At 39.0% G+C, this 20,835-nt stretch overlaps 1 protein-coding gene across 1 annotated transcript in view; it reads right to left on the minus strand.

Annotated features, from left to right (window-relative positions):
* Nucleotides 1–20,835, minus strand: part of LOC128652506 (E3 SUMO-protein ligase RanBP2) — a 715,575-nt gene that overhangs the window by 103,648 nt on the left and 591,092 nt on the right. Inside the window, exons 22-23 of the mRNA XM_053705441.1 lie at nt 9,361–9,538; nt 8,535–8,639 (exon numbers count right to left, since the gene is read on the minus strand). Coding sequence (XP_053561416.1) covers nt 8,535–8,639; nt 9,361–9,538 — 283 coding nt within the window. The remainder of the gene's footprint in view (nt 1–8,534; nt 8,640–9,360; nt 9,539–20,835) is intronic.

Here is a 20,835-nt window from a genome sequence, read left to right on the forward strand (position 1 = left end):
GACTAGTTAAAGGCTAAAATTTTTACATTGCTGCTTATCCCTTCCATACTTTTAGATGTGTTGTAATGGGCTGAATAATTTCCTGAATGTTATTAGTTACTCCACGTGAATTCTTATTATGTTATACGATTAATCTCCGCCCCCTCCCCCGCTATATAGAACTCTGGCACTATGTGATAGTGTTCAGGTTCCTTCTCCGCGGTTTCCCTCGACACATACTGCATTCCGGAATATCCCCCTAGACACCCAAATTTAGGTGGCTCAGATGTGCTTTTTGGTAACACTTTTTAGTTCTATTTTATTATGAGCCGTAGATTGTTATTTGTCTATTGCATTATTCTGGGTTCATATGAAGCTCATTATGTTACAATAAAAATTTTACATTTATGAAATTTTCCCACAGCAGAACAAAATATGATTGTACTTTTTTAAATTTTACAATACATAGTATGACATGGGTTTAGGGCTGCAACTAACTATTATTTTCATAATCGATTAATCGGCCGATTATTTTTTCGATTAATCGGATAAAAAGAGAATCAATAATAGTTTTCTATGTTTTAAATAAAATCCACGAGTGTTACAAATATAAACTTCAGACTAAAACTTTACATTAACACAACTGTTTCTTCCATTTTTAAGCAGCAGAACAGTTTTATAATTAAACAAAACCACAAACTGTTTGAAAAGAGGTAGAACTAGAAAGAGTTAGAATATCACTGTTAATAACATTCTGTTATTCACTCTTTCAGAAACTTTGAATTGAAATGCAAAAATCTCAACATGTCCACATGCTTCTGGCTAAGGCTGGTTCTCTGCGTGCATCTATATTTCCTGCAGCAGAGAAAAGGCTGTTGAGGTGTATAAGTAGGGTTTTGCCAATTTCACCAAAGTGGGATATTTATCTTTGTTAGCTCTTCACCAATGCTTAGTGTTTTTCTACCATGGCAAGGGGCCTCTCAAAGTAAACCCTTGAGTTCATTCTAACATAAAAATATCTTGAATATCTATATGCAATGGTAAATAACCAGCTATAAGGTTAGGGGAAAGATCTAGTCCGCTCTAAAAATAACGAATATATACTTATAAAGGTTTAAAAAACAACTAATGGATTAATCAATTATGAGATTCGTTGACAACTATTTTCATAATCTATTATCGATTATGACGATTAGTTGTTGCAGCTCTACATGGGTTAGTACAAAACTATCTCCCCCCTTGAGGTTTTTACTTTAATTCTTAGTATTTGGGGAAAGTCTATAGGCTTAAGGTACATTACTATATGTCTATATTAATATAATTTATATTGTTCTGAGGTTAAAAAGAAATAAAATGTGAGGTTTATTTTCAACATGTTTAGTGATTCTGTGATGAATCAGAATAGATTATATGATGCGGTTCAACCGACTAATATGCTCTTTTCTCTACATAGCTATGTGATTTTTGTTCTCATTTATCTGTTATACTGAATTTTCAACTTCAATAAAAATTATATATAAAAAAAATATATTAAACAAAAAACATTACAGCATTGACAACATGCATAAGCAAAGTCTACATATTTTAAAATGTTTCTTCATATAGTAGTCCTCAACAGTTATAAAACAAAATTTATGTAAGAACTTACCTGATAAATTCATTTCTTTCATATTAGCAAGAGTCCATGAGCTAGTGACGTATGGGATATACATTCCTACCAGGAGGGGCAAAGTTTCCCAAACCTTAAAATGCCTATAAATACACCCCTCACCACACCCACAAATCAGTTTAACGAATAGCCAAGAAGTGGGGTGATAAGAAAAAAGTGCGAAAGCATATAAAATAAGGAATTGGAATAATTGTGCTTTATACAAAAAATCATAACCACATAAAAAAAGGGTGGGCCTCATGGACTCTTGCTAATATGAAAGAAATGAATTTATCAGGTAAGTTCTTACATAAATTATGTTTTCTTTCATGTAATTAGCAAGAGTCCATGAGCTAGTGACGTATGGGATAATGACTACCCAAGATGTGGATCTTTCCACGCAAGAGTCACTAGAGAGGGAGGGATAAAATAAAGACAGCCAATTCCTGCTGAAAATAATCCACACCCAAAATAAAGTTTATTGAAAAAAAGAGCAGAAGATTCAAACTGAAACCGCTGCCTGAAGTACTTTTCTACCAAAAACTGCTTCAGAAGAAGAAAACACATCAAAATGGTAGAATTTAGTAAAAGTATGCAAAGAAGACCAAGTTGCTGCTTTGCAAATCTGATCAACCGAAGCTTCATTCCTAAACGCCCAGGAAGTAGAAACTGACCTAGTAGAATGAGCTGTAATCCTTTGAGGCGGAGTTTTACCCGACTCGACATAAGCATGATGAATTAAAGATTTCAACCAAGATGCCAAAGAAATGGCAGAAGTTTTCTGGCCTTTTCTAGAACCGGAAAAGATAACAAATAGACTAGAAGTCTTTCGGAAAGACTTAGTAGCTTCAACATAATATTTCAAAGCTCTAACAACATCCAAAGAATGCAACGATTTCTCCTTAGAATTCTTAGGATTAGGACATAATGAAGGAACCACAATTTCTCTACTAATGTTGTTGGAATTCACAACCTTAGGCAAAAATTCAAAAGAAGTTCGCAACACCGCCTTATCCTGATGAAAAATCAGAAAAGGAGACTCACAAGAAAGAGCAGATAATTCAGAGACTCTTCTGGCAGAAGAGATGGCCAAAAGGAACAAAACTTTCCAAGAAAGTAATTTAATGTCCAAAGAATGCATAGGTTCAAACGGAGGAGCTTGAAGAGCCCCCAGAACCAAATTCAAACTCCAAGGAGGAGAAATTGACTTAATGACAGGTTTTATACGAACCAAGGCTTGTACAAAACAATGAATATCAGGAAGATTAGCAATCTTTATGTGAAAAAGAACAGAAAGAGCAGAAATTTGACCTTTCAAGGAACTTGCGGACAAACCTTTATCTAAACCATCCTGAAGAAACTGTAAAATTCTCGGAATTCTAAAAGAATGCCAGGAAAAATGATGAGAAAGACACCAAGAAATATAAGTCTTCCAGACTCTATAATATATCTCTCTAGATACAGATTTACGAGCCTGTAACATAGTATTAATCACAGAGTCAGAGAAACCTCTTTGACCAAGAATCAAGCGTTCAATATCCATACCTTAAATTTAAGGATTTGAGATCCTGATGGAAAAAAGGACAAGAGGCCATCCGGACAAGATCCGCATACCAAAACCTGTGAGGCCATGCCGGAGCTACCAGCAGAACAAACGAGCATTCCTTCAGAATCTTGGAGATTACTCTTGGAAGAAGAACTAGAGGCGGAAAGATATAGGCAGGATGATACTTCCAAGGAAGTGATAATGCATCCACTGCCTCCGCCTGAGGATCCCGGGATCTGGACAGATACCTGGGAAGTTTCTTGTTTAGATGAGAAGCCATCAGATCTATTTCTGGAAGTTCCCACATTTGAACAATCTGAAGAAATACCTCTGGGTGAAGAGACCATTCGCCCGGATGCAACGTTTGGCGACTGAGATAATCCGCTTCCCAATTGTCTATTCCTGGAATATGAACCGCAGAGATTAGACAGGAGCTGGATTCCGCCCAAACCAGAATTCGAGATACTTCTTTCATAGCCAGAGGACTGTGAGTCCCTCCTTGATGATTGATGTATGCCACAGTTGTGACATTGTCTGTCTGAAAACAAATGAACGATTCTCTCTTCAGAAGAGGCCAAGACTGAAGAGCTCTGAAAATTGCACGGAGTTCCAAAATATTGATCGGTAATCTCACCTCCTGAGATTCCCAAACTCCTTGTGCCGTCAGAGACCCCCACACAGCTCCCCAACCTGTAAGACTTGCATCTGTTGAAATTACAGTCCAGGTCGGAAGAACAAAAGAAGCCCCCTGAATTAAACGATGGTGATCTGTCCACCACGTCAGAGAGTGTCGTACAATCGGTTTTAAAGATATTAATTGAGATATCTTTGTGTAATCCCTGCACCATTGATTCAGCATACAGAGCTGAAGAGGCCGCATGTGAAAACGAGCAAAGGGGATCGCGTCCGATGCAGCAGTCATAAGACCTAGAATTTCCATGCATAAGGCTACCGAAGGGAATGATTGTGACTGAAGGTTTCGACAAGCTGAAATCAATTTTAGACGTCTCTTTTCTGTCAAAGACAGAGTCATGGACACTGAATCTATTTGGAAACCCAAAAAGGTTACCCTTGTCTGAGGAATCAATGAACTTTTTAGTAAATTGATCCTCCAACCATGATCTTGAAGAAACAACACAAGTCGATTTGTATGAGATTCTGCAAAATGTAAAGACTGAGCAAGTACCAAGATATCGTCCAAATAAGGAAATACCACAATACCCTGTTCTCTGATTACAGACAGAAGGGCACCGAGAACCTTTGTAAAAATTCTTGGGGCTGTAGCTAGGCCAAACGGCAGAGCCACAAACTGGTAATGCTTGTCCAGGAAAGAGAATCTCAGGAACTGATAGTGATCTGGATGAATCGGAATATGCAGATATGCATCCTGTAAATCTATCGTGGACATATAATGCCCTTGCTGAACAAAAGGCAAGATAGTCCTTACAGTTACCATTTTGAATGTTGGTATCCTTACATAACGATTCAATATTTTTAGATCCAGAACTGGTCTGAAGGAATTCTCCTTCTTTGGTACAATGAAGAGATTCGAATAAAACCCCAGCCCCTGTTCCAGAACTGGAACTGGCATAATTACTCCAGCCAACTCTAGATCTGAAACACATTTCAGAAATGCTTGAGCTTTCGCTGGGTTTACTGGGACACGCGAAAGAAAAAATCTCTTTGCAGGAGGTCTTATCTTGAAACCAATTCTGTACCCTTCTGAAACGATGTTCTGAATCCAAAGATTGTGAACAGAATTGATCCAAATTTCTTTGAAAAAACGTAACCTGCCCCCTACCAGCTGGGCTGGAATGAGGGCCGCACCTTCATGTGGACTTAGAAGCTGGCTTTGCTTTTCTAGAAGGCTTGGATTTATTCCAGACTGGAGATGGTTTCCAAACTGAAACTGCTCCTGAGGAAGAAGGATCAGGCTTTTGTTCTTTGTTGAAACGAAAGGAACGAAGACGATTATTAGCCCTGTTTTTACCCATAGATCTTTTATCCTGTGGTAAAAAAGTTCCTTTCCCACCAGTAACAGTTGAGATAATAGAATCCAACTGAGAACCAAATAATTTGTTACCCTGGAAAGAAATGGAAAGTAGAGTCGATTTAGAAGACATATCAGCATTCCAAGTTTTAAGCCATAAAGCTCTTCTAGCTAAAATAGCTAGAGACATAAACCTGACATCAACTCTGATAATATCAAAAATGGCATCACAGATAAAATTATTAGCATGTTGCAGAAGAATAATAATATTATGAGAATCATGATCTGTTACTTGTTGCGCTAAAGTTTCCAACCAAAAAGTTGAAGCTGCAGCAACATCAGCCAATGATATAGCAGGTCTAAGAAGATTACCTGAACACAGATAAGCTTTTCTTAGAAAGGATTCAATTTTCCTATCTAAAGGATCCTTAAACGAAGTACCATCTGACGTAGGAATAGTAGTACGTTTAGCAAGGGTAGAAATAGCCCCATCAACTTTAGGGATTTTGTCCCAAAATTCTAATCTATCAGACGGCACAGGATATAATTGCTTAAAACGTTTAGAAGGAGTAAATGAATTACCCAAATTATTCCATTCTCTTGAAATTACTTCAGAAATAGCACCAGGAACAGGAAAAACTTCTGGAATAACCACAGGAGATTTAAAGACCTTATCTAAACGTTTAGATTTAGTATCAAGAGGACAAGAATCCTCAATTTCTAAAGCAATTAGTACTTCTTTAAGTAAAGAACGAATAAATTCCATTTTAAATAAATATGAAGATTTATCAGCATCAACCTCTGAGACAGAATCCTCTGAACTAGAAGAGTCATTAGAATCAGAATGATGATGTTCATTTAAAAATTCATCTGTATAAAGAGAAGTTTTAAAAGATTTTTTATGTTTACTAGAAGGAGCAATAACAGACATAGCCTTCTTGATGGATTCAGAAACAAAATCTCTTATGTTATCAGGAACACTCTGAACATTAGATGTTGATGGAACTGCAACAGGTAATGGTACATTACTAAAGGAAATATTATCTGCATTAACGAGTTTGTCATGACAATTAGTACAAACAACAGCTGGAGGAACAGCTACCAAAAGTTTACAGCAGATACACTTAGCTTTGGTAGTTCCAGCACCAGACAGCGATTTTCCTGAAGTATCTTCTGACTCAGATGCAACGTGAGACATCTTGCAATATGTAAGAGAAAAAACAACATAAAAAGCAAAATTGATCAAATTCCTTAAATGACAGTTTCAGGAATGGGAAAAAATGCCAAGGAACAAGCTTCTAGCAACCAGAAGCAATGAAAAATGAGACTTAAATAATGTGGAGACAAAAGCGACGCCCATATTTTTTAGCGCCAAAATAAGACGCCCACATTATTTGGCGGCTAAATGCTTTTGGCGCCAAAAATGACGCCACATCCGGAACGCCGACATTTTTGGCGCAAAAGAACGTCAAAAAAAATGACGCAACTTCCGGCGACACGTATGACGCCGGAAAAAGAAAAGATTTTTTGAGCCAAAAAAGTCAGCGCCAGAATGACGTAATAAAATGAAGCATTTTCAGCCCCCGCGAGCCTAACAGCCCACAGGGAAAAAGTCAAATTTTTTAAGGTAAGAAAAAAATGATTGATTCAAATGCATTATCCCAAATATGAAACTGACTGTCTGAAAATAAGGAATGTTGAACATCCTGAGTCAAGGCAAATAAATGTTTGAATACATATATTTAGAACTTTATAAAAAAGTGCCCAACCATAGCTTAGAGTGTCACAGAAAATAAGATTTACTTACCCCAGGACACTCATCTACATGTTTGTAGAAAGCCAAACCAGTACTGAAACGAAAATCAGCAGAGGTAATGGTATATATAAGAGTATATCGTCGATCTGAAAAGGGAGGTAAGAGATGAATCTCTACGACCGATAACAGAGAACCTATGAAATAGACCCCGTAGAAGGAGATCATTGCATTCAAATAGGCAATACTCTCCTCACATCCCTCTGACATTCACTGCACGCTGAGAGGAAAACCGGGCTCCAACCTGCTGCGGAGCACATATCAACGTAGAATCTAGCACAAACTTACTTCACCACCTCCATAGGAGGTAAAGTTTGTAAAACTGATTTGTGGGTGTGGTGAGGGGTGTATTTATAGGCATTTTAAGGTTTGGGAAACTTTGCCCCTCCTGGTAGGAATGTATATCCCATACGTCACTAGCTCATGGACTCTTGCTAATTACATGAAAGAAAACACTGTACTACAATTTGATAATGTTGTGACTTGATACCACACAACACATTTTAATAGTTTCTTAGACGGTGTGCATACTACTGTGCATTACACACTCTACAATTTATTTCAGTGGTCGACAAATCTGTTTAAGATTTAGGAGCCAGTAAGAATATTTATGATTCAGACAGTTGTATTCTTATATAGGTATATGGAGAATTACCCAAACATTTTGGAGCCAAGGGTAAAATTCTAGGAGCCAGCGACTCCCTGGCTCCTGTATTTGTCGAGCCATGATATATTCTAATTCTAAAATTTGTGATTTATTTAAAATCACAGGAGCTCAGCCTGTTGAGAGGTTTTGGTACTCCAATACCATCCTAAAAGACAAGAGGAGCCCTACTTATGTACAAAGGGTTGACTGCTAACTAGACTGCTCCCTTGCCGGATTTTCCCTGCATACCTTCTATACATAAAAATCTTGAAAATGTCTGTTATAACAGTCCTAAATAAAAATGCTGATAAGAGCCCCATATTTTGTAAAATCCAGTACAATTAATTCACTGAGAATAAAACTAACAATAGACAAGTAATAAAAAGCCTATTGGTTTCAAGATTTCACCAACTTGTCTTGTAGAGCTTATCTTCTTTAGCATCTGTCTACTAAGTCAGTCATGAGGACAGGAATACAATACACTGTAGGGAACAAGTATAATGCTTTTAAAGCTTAGGAGTGGAAGTCACCTGATTATTATTAAAGTAAAATATCATCAAAATCTAGCTACAACCAAGCATTTCTAAATAAATCATTTACACAGAGTATTAATATGTCCAAGAGTAATATTAGATATTCCCCTCGTGTTTTTGTGTGTCAATTTTAAACAGTCCTTTGTCCCCCTTATTCTGATTTCCACTCCCACACTTTGAGATTGGACATTCCTGACAGAGTTACAGGATGATACTCTTCTCAGTGGAATGTTACCACAGGCCAAGAAAAAGTATTAGTTAGTAGAGACAAGAAAATGGTAGTGTAAAAACTAGTTTTAAATTAGACCAGTAGACCAGAAGCAACTCCCAATGGTGTGCGCACATGGGTAATTAACATTTTATCTATGTTTGTACCTACCTTTAGAACCAAAAGCAAAATCACCAGAATTTTTTGATGCCAATTCTGCAAATGACAATCCTGAGCCAGAATCGATTCCGAATGAAAAGCTGATGTTTGTGAAACCTACATAAACACAATTTTTACTTAGCTTTTTCAATTCTTTAACATGGATAAAAACAGTTAGTAGCAATATTTAGATATGATTAAATATTCTCTTCAAGCCTGTTGGTGACATGAAGGCAAAAGCGAGGCAATCTAGAGACAGAACTATACAAACTAAAAGTGAAGCGGTCTATAGTCAGTCTTCTCAAAATTAGAACCTAAACATACTAAACCATAGACCAAACTCCTCTCATCAGAACAAAAGAGCTTGTTTAGTGCAGTCAAACAAGGGAATGCCACAGGCAACTTTCATACAGCATGCATGGTGGTGCATTACTGCTAAGTAGCTGTATGCTGAATATAAGAGCAGCAGTCACAAAAGATGTACTGCATATTTGTATGATCTCACATAACTATGCAGCCCTCATTTTCATTGTTCACAAAAAATACCTGGACATAAAAATCTGTACGATGTTGCATTTATTTGTGATTAAAAAAAAAAAATTGTTTTAACTACAGATTTTTACATTTTTCAGGATTGAAATAATTCATGACTACTGCTGTTCACATATTCAATGTCTTCTTTGCCACCACCCAATCACGTTTTACTACACAATATGTTTCAGTGCAGTCATTTAAGGATTCTAGATTACAAGCAAAAAATCTCACATTGCAGCAGCTTTTATATGAGTAAAACTAGCATTTACATTATTATTTATTCCCAGAGTGATTCAGAAGCTACCTTGGCTAGTGGAGTCCGGCATTACATTTTCAGTTTTAGGTGATACTTCTACAGGTCCCAGGGCTGAATCTGTGGTGGAGTCGGGTTCTTCTAGTTTTGGAGGAGATATGCTTGAGGTAATAACTGCACTCACTGCAGTAATATCTGATGAACTGCTGACTTCGGTTTTCTTTGATTCCTGAAAGGACAAATTAATTTAAGTGCTATTCCATTTAGTTTTTGCACTTATGAAATTCATTTCCACATAAATTAGTCTCATGACAGGGACATAATTCCAGTAATGGTACACCCAGCCTATTCATAAATATTACTCTAGGATGAGCAACCTGAAGAATAAGTTTATAGATTGGCACCAACCAGCACATGGAAATAAGTCAGTAAATGCTTTTAAAAGATAAGGAAAAAAAACACAATTTATTTAAGAAATTACCTGATAAATTATTTTCTTTCATATTGGCAAGAGTCCATGAGCTAGTAACGTATGGGATATACATTCCTACCAGGAGGGGGCAAAGTTTCCCAAACCTCAAAATGCCTATAAATACACCTCCCACCACACCCACAACTCAGTTTAACGAACAGCCAAGTAGTGAGGTGATAACAAAAGGAGTAAAAAAAGCATATAAAAAGAGGAACCAGAAAAATAATTGTGCTTTAATAATAAAAAAAAACATAATTTATGCTTACCTGATAAATTTATTTCTCTTATGGTGTATCCAGTCCACGGATCATCCATTACTTGTGGGATATTCTCCTTCCCAACAGGAAGTTGCAAGAGGATCACCCACAGCAGAGCTGCTATATAGCTCCTCCCCTAACTGCCATATCCAGTCATTCGACCGAAACTAGCCGAGAAAGGAGAAACCATAGGGTGCAGTGGTGACTGTAGTTTAAAATTTAGACCTGCCTTAAAAGGACAGGGCGGGCCGTGGACTGGATACACCATAAGAGAAATAAATTTATCAGGTAAGCATAAAACATAATTTATGTAAGAACTTACCTGATAAATTCATTTCTTTCATATTAGCAAGAGTCCATGAGCTAGTGACGTATGGGATATACATTCCTACCAGGAGGGGCAAAGTTTCCCAAACCTTAAAATGCCTATAAATACACCCCTCACCACACCCACAAATCAGTTTAACGAATAGCCAAGAAGTGGGGTGATAAGAAAAAAGTGCGAAAGCATAAAAAATAAGGAATTGGAATAATTGTGCTTTATACAAAAAAAATCAGAACCACCACAAAAAAGGGTGGGCCTCATGGACTCTTGCTAATATGAAAGAAATGAATTTATCAGGTAAGTTCTTACATAAATTATGTTTTCTTTCATGTAATTAGCAAGAGTCCATGAGCTAGTGACGTATGGGATAATAAATACCCAAGATGTGGAACTTCCACGCTAGAGTCACTAGAGAGGGAGGGATAAAATAAAGACAGCCAATTCCGCTGAAAAATAATCCACACCCCAAAATAAAGTTTAAATCTTATAATGAAAAAAAATGAAATTATAAGCAGAAGAATCAAACTGAAACCGCTGCCTGAAGTACTTTTCTACCAAAAACTGCTTCAGAAGAAGAAAATACATCAAAATGGTAGAATTTAGTAAAAGTATGCAAAGAAGACCAAGTTGCTGCTTTGCAAATCTGATCAACCGAAGCTTCATTCCTAAACGCCCAGGAAGTAGAAACTGACCTAGTAGAATGAGCTGTAATCCTTTGAGGCGGAGTTCTACCCGACTCAACATAAGCATGATGAATCAAAGACTTTAACCAAGATGCCAAATAAATGGCAGAGGCCTTCTGACCTTTCCTAGAACCAGAAAAGATAACAAATAGACTAGAAGTCTTTCGGAAATCTTTAGTAGCTTCAACATAATATTTCAAAGCTCTTACCACATCCAAAGAATGTAACAATCTTTCCTTAGAATTCTTAGGATTAGGACACAAAGAAGGAACCACAATCTCTCTACTAATGTTGTTAGAATTCACAACTTAGGTAAAAATTTAAATGAAGTCCGCAACACTGCCTTATCCTGATGAAAAATCAGAAAAGGAGATTCACAAGAAAGAGCAGATAACTCAGAAACTCTTCTAGCAGAAGAGATGGCCAAAAGAAACAAAACTTTCCAAGAAAGTAATTTAATATCTAGAGAATGCATAGGTTCAAAAGGAGGAGCTTGTAAAGCTCCCAGAACCAAATTTAAACTCCAAGGAGGAGAAATTGATTTAATGACAGGTTTGATGCGAACCAAAGCCTGTACAAAACAATGAATATCAGAGAATATCAGAGACCCCCATACAGCTCCCCATACAGCTCCCCAACCTGTCAGACTTGCATCTGTTGAGATCACAGTCCAGGTTGGAAGAACAAAAGAAGCCCCTTGAACTAAACGATGGTGATCTGTCCACCACGTCAGAGTGTCGTACAATCGGATTTAAAGATATTAACTGTGATATCTTTGTATAATCCCTGCACCACTGGTTCAGCATACAAAGCTTAAAGGGACACTCAAGTCAAAATTAAACTTCATGATTCAGATAGAGCATGCAATTTTAAACAACTTTCCAATTTACTTCCATTAACAAAATGTGCACAGTCTTTTTATATTTACACTTTTTGAGTCACCAACTCCTACTGAGCATGGGCAAGAATTCACAGAATATACGTATATGCATTTGTGATTGGCTGATAGCTGTCACATGATACAAGGGGAGTGGAAATAGATATAACTTTGCAATTTATTTAACAAAAATCTACTACTCATTTGAAGTTCAGACTAAGTGCTATTGCATTGTCTTCTTATCATGCATTTGTTGATTATGCAAATCTACTGTATTGACTGGTCCTTTAAGAGGTCGCATGTGAAAACGAGCAAAGGGGATCGCGTCCGATGCAGCAGTCATAAGACCTAGAATTTCCATGCATAAGGCTACCGAAGGGAATGATTGAGACTGAAGGTTTCGACAAGCTGAAACCAATTTCAGACGTCTCTTGTCCGTCAGAGACAAAGTCATGGACACTGAATCTATTTGGAAACCTAAAAAGGTTACCCTTGTCTGAGGAATCAATGAACTCTTTGGTAAATTGATCCTCCAACCATGTTCTTGAAGAAACGACACAAGTCGATTCGTATTAGATTCTGCTAAATGTGAAGACTGAGCAAGTACCAAGATATCGTCCAAATAAGGAAATACCACAATACCCTGTTCTCTGATTACAGATAGAAGGGCACCGAGAACCTTTGAAAAAATCCTTGGAGCCGTTGCTAGGCCGAACGGCAGAGCCACAAACTGGTAAAGCTTGTCTAGAAAAGAGAATCTCAGAAACTGATAGTGATCTGGATGAATCGGAATATGCAGATATGCATCTTGTAAATCTATTGTGGACATATAATGCCCTTGCTGAACAAAAGGCAGAATAGTCCTTATAGTTACCATTTTGAATGTTGGTATCCTTACATAACGATTCAATATTTTTAAATCCAGAACTGGTCTGAAGGAATTCTCCTTCTTTGGTACAATGAATAGATTTGAGTAAAACCCCAGACCCTGTTCCATAACTGGAACTGGCACAATTACTCCAGCCAACTCTAGATCTGAAACACATTTCAGAAACACCTGAGCCCTCACTGGATTTATTGGAATGCGAGAAAGAAAAAATCTTCTTGCAGGAGGCCTTACCTTGAAACCTATTCTGTACCCTTGTGAAACAATGTTCTGAATCCAAAGACTGTGAATCGAATTGATCCAAATTTCTTTGAAAAATCGTAATCTGCCCCCTACCAGCTGCGCTGGAATGAGGGCCGCACCTTCATGTGGACTTGGGAGCTGGCTTTGGCTTTCTAAAAGGCTTGGATTTATTCCAGACTGGAGATGGTTTCCAAACAGAAACCGTTCCTTTAGGGGAAGGATCAGGCTTCTGTTCCTTATTCTGACGAAAGGAACGAAAAACGATTAGCAGCCCTATATTTACCTTTAGATTTTTTATCCTGAGGTAAAAAAGTTCCTTTCCCCCCAGTAACAGTTGAAATAATAGAATCCAACTGGGAACCAAACAATTTATTACCTTGGAAAGAAAGGGAAAGCAAAGTTGACTTAGAAGACATATCAGCATTCCAAGTTTTAAGCCATAAAGCTCTTCTAGCTAAAATAGCTAAAGACATATACCTGACATCAACTCTAATGATATCAAAGATGGCATCACAAATAAAGTTATTAGCATGTTGAAGAAGTTTAACAATGCTATGGGTATTATGATCTGACACTTGTTGTGCCAAAGCCTCCAACCAAAAAGTGGAAGCTGCAGCAACATCAGCCAAAGAAATAGCAGGCCTAAGAAGATTACCTGAACATAAATAAGCTTTCCTTAGAAAGGATTCAATCTTCCTATCTAAAGGATCCTTAAATGAAGTACTATCTGCCGTAGGAATAGTAGTACGTTTAGCGAGAGTAGAGATAGCCCCATCAACTTTAGGGATTTTGTCCCAAAACTCTAATCTGTCAGAAGGCACAGGATACAATTTCTTAAACCTTTTAGAAGGAGTAAATGAATTACCCAGATTATTCCATTCCCTAGAAATTACTTCAGAAATAGCATCAGGGACAGGAAAAACTTCCGGAATAACTATAGGAGGTTTAAAAACCGAATTTAAACGCTTAGTAGATTTAGTATCAAGAGGACTAGATTCCTCCATCTCTAATGCGATTAAAACTTCTTTAAGCAAAGAACAAATAAATTCCATTTTAAATAAATATGAAGATTTATCAGTGTCAATATCTGAGATAGAATCCTCTGAACCAGAAAAATCATCATCAGAAAAAGACAAATCAGAATGATGATGTTCATTTAAAAATTCATCTGAAAAATGTGAAGTTTTAAGAGACCTTTTACGTTTACTGGAAGGAGGAATAACAGACATAGCCTTCCTAATAAATTTAGGAACAAAATCTCTTATATTAACAGGAACATTCTGAGTATTAGATGTTGATGGAACAGCAACAGGTAATGGAATATTACTAATGGAAATACTATCTGCATTAGCAAGTTTATCATGACATTCATCGCAAACTACAGCCGGAGGAACAGTTACCACAAGTTTACAACAAATACACTTAACTTTGGTAGAACCAGCATCAGGCAGCGTTTTTCCAGAAGTAGCTTCTGATCCAGGGTCAATCTGAGACATCTTGCAATATGTAAGAGAAAAAACAACATATAAAGCAAAATCTATCAAATTCCTTAAATTACAGTTTCAGGAATGGGAAAAAATGCCAACGAACAAGCCTCTAACAACCAGAAGCAAATGAAAAATGAGACTTAAATAATGTGAAAAAAGGTGGAGACAATAATGACGCCCACAATTTTTAGCGCCAAAAAAGACGCCCACATTATTGGCGCATAAATGCTTTTGGCGCCAAGAATGACGCCACATCCGGTGACACCGACATTTTTGCCGCAAAACGTAAAAAAAATTACGCAAACACGAACAACTTCCGGCGACAAGTATGACGCCGGAAATGACAAAGAATTTTTTTGCGCCAAAAAAGTCCGCGCCAAGAATGACGCAATAAAATGAAGCATTTTCAGCCCCCGCGAGCCTAACAGCCCACAGGGAAAAAAGTCAATTTTAAGGTAAGAAAAAATGATTATTCATATGCATTATCCCAAATAATGAAACTGACTGTCTGAAATAAGGAATATTGATCATCCTGAATCAAGGCAAATAAATGTTTAAACACATATATTTAGAACTTTATATAAAAGTGCCCAACCATAGCTTAGAGCAGAGCTTTCCAAACTTGTTATGTTGGCGACACACTTTTTAGACTTACATCATTTCGCGACACAGTAATTCAGTTGTACTAGCAAACAGAAGGTTTTGTTTGCAGCACGGGCAGTAATCAGACTCACCGAGCTCTGAGGGCGGCAGCTTAAACGCTGAGCTGAAGTCAGTGAGTCCGACTCACTACTGCCCGTGCTGCAAACACACTGCTGTCCCACTCACTGACTACACATGCAGTCAAGAGCCAATTAAGGAGAGTACACGTGAAGTCAGGAGCCAATGTGCCGCCAATGGGAATAGTTTCAGTCCCCACTGAGCTGCACCAATAGGTTAAGATGATCTGTATCCCCCTAGATATCAATCACATGTCAACCATGTGATATGCGTAGCAGGAAGGCGGAAAGTCAGAAACCAAAAAAAAAATAAAAAAAAATTTGTGCTGAAGCTGGGACACACCTACACACTACTGCTGACACACTAGTGTGTCCCGACACACAGTTTGGAAAGCACTGGCTTAGAGTGTCACAAAAAATAAGACTTACTTACCCCAGGACACTCATCTACATGTAGTAGAAAGCCAAACCAGTACTGAAACGAGAATCAGTAGAGGTAATGGTATATAAGAGTATATCGTCGATCTGAAAAGGGAGGTAAGAGATGAATCTCTACGACCGATAACAGAGAACCTATGAAATAGATCCCGTAGAAGGAGACCATTTAATTCAAATAGGCAATACTCTCTTCACATCCCTCTGACATTCACTGCACACTGAGAGGAAAACCGGGCTCCAGCCTGCTGCGAAGCGCATATCAACGTAGAATCTAGCACAAACTTACTTCACCACCTCCACGGGAGGCAAAGTTTGTAAAACTGATTTGTGGGTGTGGTGAGGGGTGTATTTATAGGCATTTTGAGGTTTGGGAAACTTTGCCCCTCCTGGTAGGAATGTATATCCCATACGTCACTAGCTCATGGACTCTTGCTAATTACATGAAAGAAATTATGTTTTCTCTTGTTAGGTGTATCCAGTCCACGGATCATCCATTACTTGTGGGATACCAATACCAAAGCTAAAGTACACGGATGAAGGGAGGGACAAGGCAGGTACTTAAACGGGAGGGACCACTGCCTGTAGAACCTTTCTCCCAAAAATAGCCTCCGAAGAAGCTAAAGTATCAAATTTGTAAAATTTTTAAAAGGTATGAAGCGAAGACCAAGTTGCCGCTTTGCAAATCTGTTCAACAGAAGCCTCATTTTTAAAGGCCCAGGTGGAAGCCACAGCTCTAGTAGAATGAGCTGTAATCCTTTCAGGGGGCTGCTGTCCAGCAGTCTCATAGGCTAAGCGCATTACGCTCCGAAGCCAAAAAGAAAGAGAGGTTGCCGAAGCCTTTTGACCTCTCCTCTGTCCTGAGTAAACAACAAACAGGGAAGATGTTTGACGAAAATCTTTAGTCGCTTGTAAGTAAAACTTTAAAGCACGGACTACGTCCAAATTATGTAAAAGACGTTCCTTCTTTAAAGAAGGATTAAGACACAATGATGGAACAACAATCTCTTGATTGATATTCTTGTTGGAAACTACCTTAGGTAAAAACCCAGGTTTTGTACGCAGAACTACTTTATCTGTATGGAAAATCAGATAAGGAGAATCACATTGTAAAGCTGATAACTCAGACTCTACGAGCCGAGGAAATAGCCATCAAAAACAGAACTTTCCAAGATAAAAGTTTGATATCAATGGAATGAAGGGGTTCAAACTGAACTCCTTGAAGAACCTTAAGAACCAAGTTTAAGCTCCATGGAGGAGCAACCGGCTTAAACACAGGCTTAATTCTAACCAAAGCCTGACAAAATGCCTGGACGTCTGGAACCTCTGCCAGACGCTTGTGCAAAAGGATAGACAGAGCAGAAATCTGTCCCTTTAAAGAACTAGCTGATAATCCTTTATCCAAACCCTCTTGGAGAAAGGACAATATCCTAGGAATCCTAACCTTACTCCATGAGTAATTCTTGGATTCACACTAATGAAGATATTTGCGCCATATCTTATGGTAGATTTGCCTGGTTACAGGCTTTCGTGCCTGTATTAAGGTATCAATGACTGACTCGGAGAAGCCACGCCTTGATAAAATCAAGCGTTCAATCTCCAGGCAGTCAGTCTCAGAGAAATTAGATTTGGATGATTGAAAGGACCTTGTAGTAGAAGGTCTTGACTCAGAGGCAGAGGCCAAGGTGGAAAGGATGACATGTCCACCAGGTCTGCATACCAGGTTCTGCGTGGCCACACAGGCGCGATCAAGATCACCGATGCTCTCTCCTGTTTGATTTTGACAATCAGTCGAGGGAGCAGAGGAAACGGTGGAAACACATAAGCCAGGTTGAAGAACCACGGTGCTGCTAGAGCATCTATCAGCGTCGCTTCTGGGTCCCTGGACCTGGATCCGTAACAAGGAAGCTTGGCGTTCTGGCGAGACGCCATGAGATCCAATTCTGGTGTGCCCCAACGATGAACCAATTGAGCAAACACCACCGGATGGAGTTCCCACTCCCCCGGATGAAAAGTCTGACGACTTAGAAAATCCGCCTCCCAGTTCTCTACACCTGGGATATGGATCGCTGATAGATGGCAAGAGTGAGTCTCTGCCCAGCGAATTATCTTGGAGACTTCTAACATCGCTAGGGAGCTCCTGGTCCCCCCTTGATGGTTGATGTAAGCCACAGTCGTGATGTTGTCCGACTGAAATCTGATGAACCTCAGGGTTGCTAACTGAGGCCAAGCTAGAAGAGCAATGAATATTGTTCTTAACTCCAGAATATTTATTGGGAGGAGTTTCTCCTCCTGAGTCCACGATCCCTGAGCCTTCAGGGAATTCCAGACTGCACCCCAACCTAGAAGGCTGGCATCTGTTGTTACAATTGTCCAATCTGGCCTGCGAAAGGTCATAACTTTGGACAGATGGACCCGAGATAGCCACCAGAGAAGAGAATCTCTGGTCTCTTGATCCAGATTTAGCAGAGGGGACAAATCTGTGTAATCCCCATTCCACTGACTGAGCATGCATAATTGCAGCGGTCTGAGATGTAGGCGCGCAAATGGCACTATGTCCATCGCCGCTACCATTAAGCCGATCACTTCCATGCACTGAGCCACCGAAGGGCGCGGAATGTAGTGAAGAACACGGCAGGAATTTAGAAGCTTTGATAACCTGGACTCCGTCAGGTAAATTTTCATTTCTACAGAATCTATCAGAGTTCCTAGGAAGGAAACCCTTGTGAGGGGTGATAGAGAACTCTTTCCCTCGTTCACTTTCCACCCATGCGAATTCAGAAATGCCAACACTATGTCCGTATGAGATTTGGCAATTTGGAAGTTTGACGCCTGTATCAGGGTGTCGTCTAGATAAGGGGCCACTGCTATGCCCCGTGGTCTTAGGACCGCCAGAAGAGACCCCAGAACCTTTGTAAAAATTCTTGGGGCTGTAGCTAACCCGAAGGGAAGAGCCACAAACTGGTAATGCCTGTCTAGAAAGGCAAACCTTAGGAACCGATGATGATCTTGAATCGGTATGTTAAGGTAAGCATCCTTCAAATCCAATGTGGTCATGTACTGACCCTCCTGGATCATAGGTAGGATTGTCCGAATAGTTTCCATTTTGAACGATGGAACTCTGAGGAATTTGTTTAAGATCTTTAGATCCAAAATTGGTCTGAAGGTTCCCTCTTTTTTGGGAACCACAAACAGATTTGAATAAAATCCCTGTCCTTGTTCCATCTGTGGAACTGGATGGATCACTCCCATTATTAGGAGGTCTTGCACACAGCGTAAGAATGCCTCTTTCTTTATCTGGTTTACAGATAATCTCGAAAGGTGAAATCTCCCATGTGGGGGGGAAGCTTTGAAGTCCAGAAGATATCCCTGAGATATGATCTCCAACGCCCAGGGATTCTGAACATCTCTTGCCCACGCCTGGGCGAAGAGAGAAAGTCTGCCCCCTACTAGATCCGTTGCCGGATAGGGGGCCGTTCCTTCATGCTGTCTTAGAGGCAGCAGCAGGCTTTCTGGCCTGCTTGCCTTTGCTCCAGGCCTGGTTAGATTTCCAGGCCGGCTTGGATTGCGCAAAAGTTCCCTCTTGTTTTGTAGCAGAGGAAGTTGATGCTGCACCTGCCTTGAAGTTTCGAAAGGCACGAAAATTAGACTGTTTGGCCCTTGATTTGGCCCTGTCATGAGGAAGGGTATGACCCTTACCTCCAGTAATGTCAGCAATAATTTCCTTCAAACCAGGCCCGAATAGGGTCCGCCCCTTGAAGGTAATGTTAAGTAATTTAGACTTTGAAGTCACGTCAGCTGACCAAGATTTAAGCCATAGCGCCCTACGCGCCTGGATGGCGAATCCAGAATTCTTAGCTGTTAGTTTGGTCAAATGAACAATGGCATCAGAAACAAAAGAATTAGCTAGCTTAAGTGTTCTAAGCTTGTCAAGTATTTCAGTCAATGGAGTAGCTGTCTGAAAGGCCTCTTCCAGAGACTCAAACCAGAACGCCGCAGCAGCAGTGACAGGAGCAATGCATGCAAGGGGCTGCAGGATAAAACCTTGTTGAATAAACATTTTCTTAAGGTAACCTTCTAATTTTTTATCCATTGGATCTGAAAAAGCACAACTGTCCTCGACAGGGATAGTGGTACGCTTTGCTAAAGTAGAAACTGCTCCCTCCACCTTAGGGACCGTCTGCCATAAGTCCCGTGTGGTGGCGTCTATTGGAAACATTTTTCTAAAAATAGGAGGGGGGGAAAACGGCACACCGGGTCTGTCCCACTCCTTAGTAATAATTTCTGTAAACCTTTTAGGTAATGGAAAAACGTCAGTACACACCGGCACCGCATAGTATTTATCCAGTCTACACAATTTCTCTGGCACTGCAATTGTGTTACAGTCATTCAGAGCAGCTAAAACATCTCCAAGCAACACCCGGAGGTTCTCAAGCTTAAATTTAAAAGTAGACATATCTGAATCAGGTTTCCCCGAGTCAGAGACGTCACCCACAGACTGAAGCTCTTCCTCAGCTTCTGCATATTTCCATAGAAATAGTAGTACAGTCCCAAAAAGAAATCAGGATAAATTATTCTTTAGAACAAAACACAGATAGTATCTTGAATAGGAAAAACCCTCAAGAGCAAGTTAAAATCTTAAAATCCAGGTTTTAAAATAACAGTTAATAGGAGAACTAGGCTCCTAAAAGCTAGAAATAAAAAAATTTCCTTAAAGAAAGTTCATATGAAAAATAAGGAGCATTTTTAATAAAACTGTCTCTGACGATCCTTTGAGCCAAAGAAAACCATCAGTAGAATAAACTTAAGTATGCTGTCGGTCAGAACAAAGTTAATTAAAATCTTAATTTTGAAAAGACCTCGTAAGTTTACTTAAAGGCATAATAGCAGTCATAACCTTTATGATAAAAGCAATAACATGTGATGTTTGCAGATGAAATCAAGTACATGAACTGAATAAGTAAAAAACAGTAAATGTCATTGTACATGTAGAAACATTTTAAGCATAAAAAAAATAAATGCCACAAAATTGAGCTGAAGAAAATAACAGCTTAACAATAATAAGTAAGCATAAACTTACTTCACCACCTCTATAGGAAGCAAAGTTTGTAAAAAGGGAGTTGTGGGTGTGGTGGGAGGTGT

The sequence above is a fragment of the Bombina bombina genome, chromosome 3 (assembly GCF_027579735.1).
Source record: "Bombina bombina isolate aBomBom1 chromosome 3, aBomBom1.pri, whole genome shotgun sequence".
Lineage (NCBI taxonomy): Eukaryota > Metazoa > Chordata > Amphibia > Anura > Bombinatoridae > Bombina > Bombina bombina.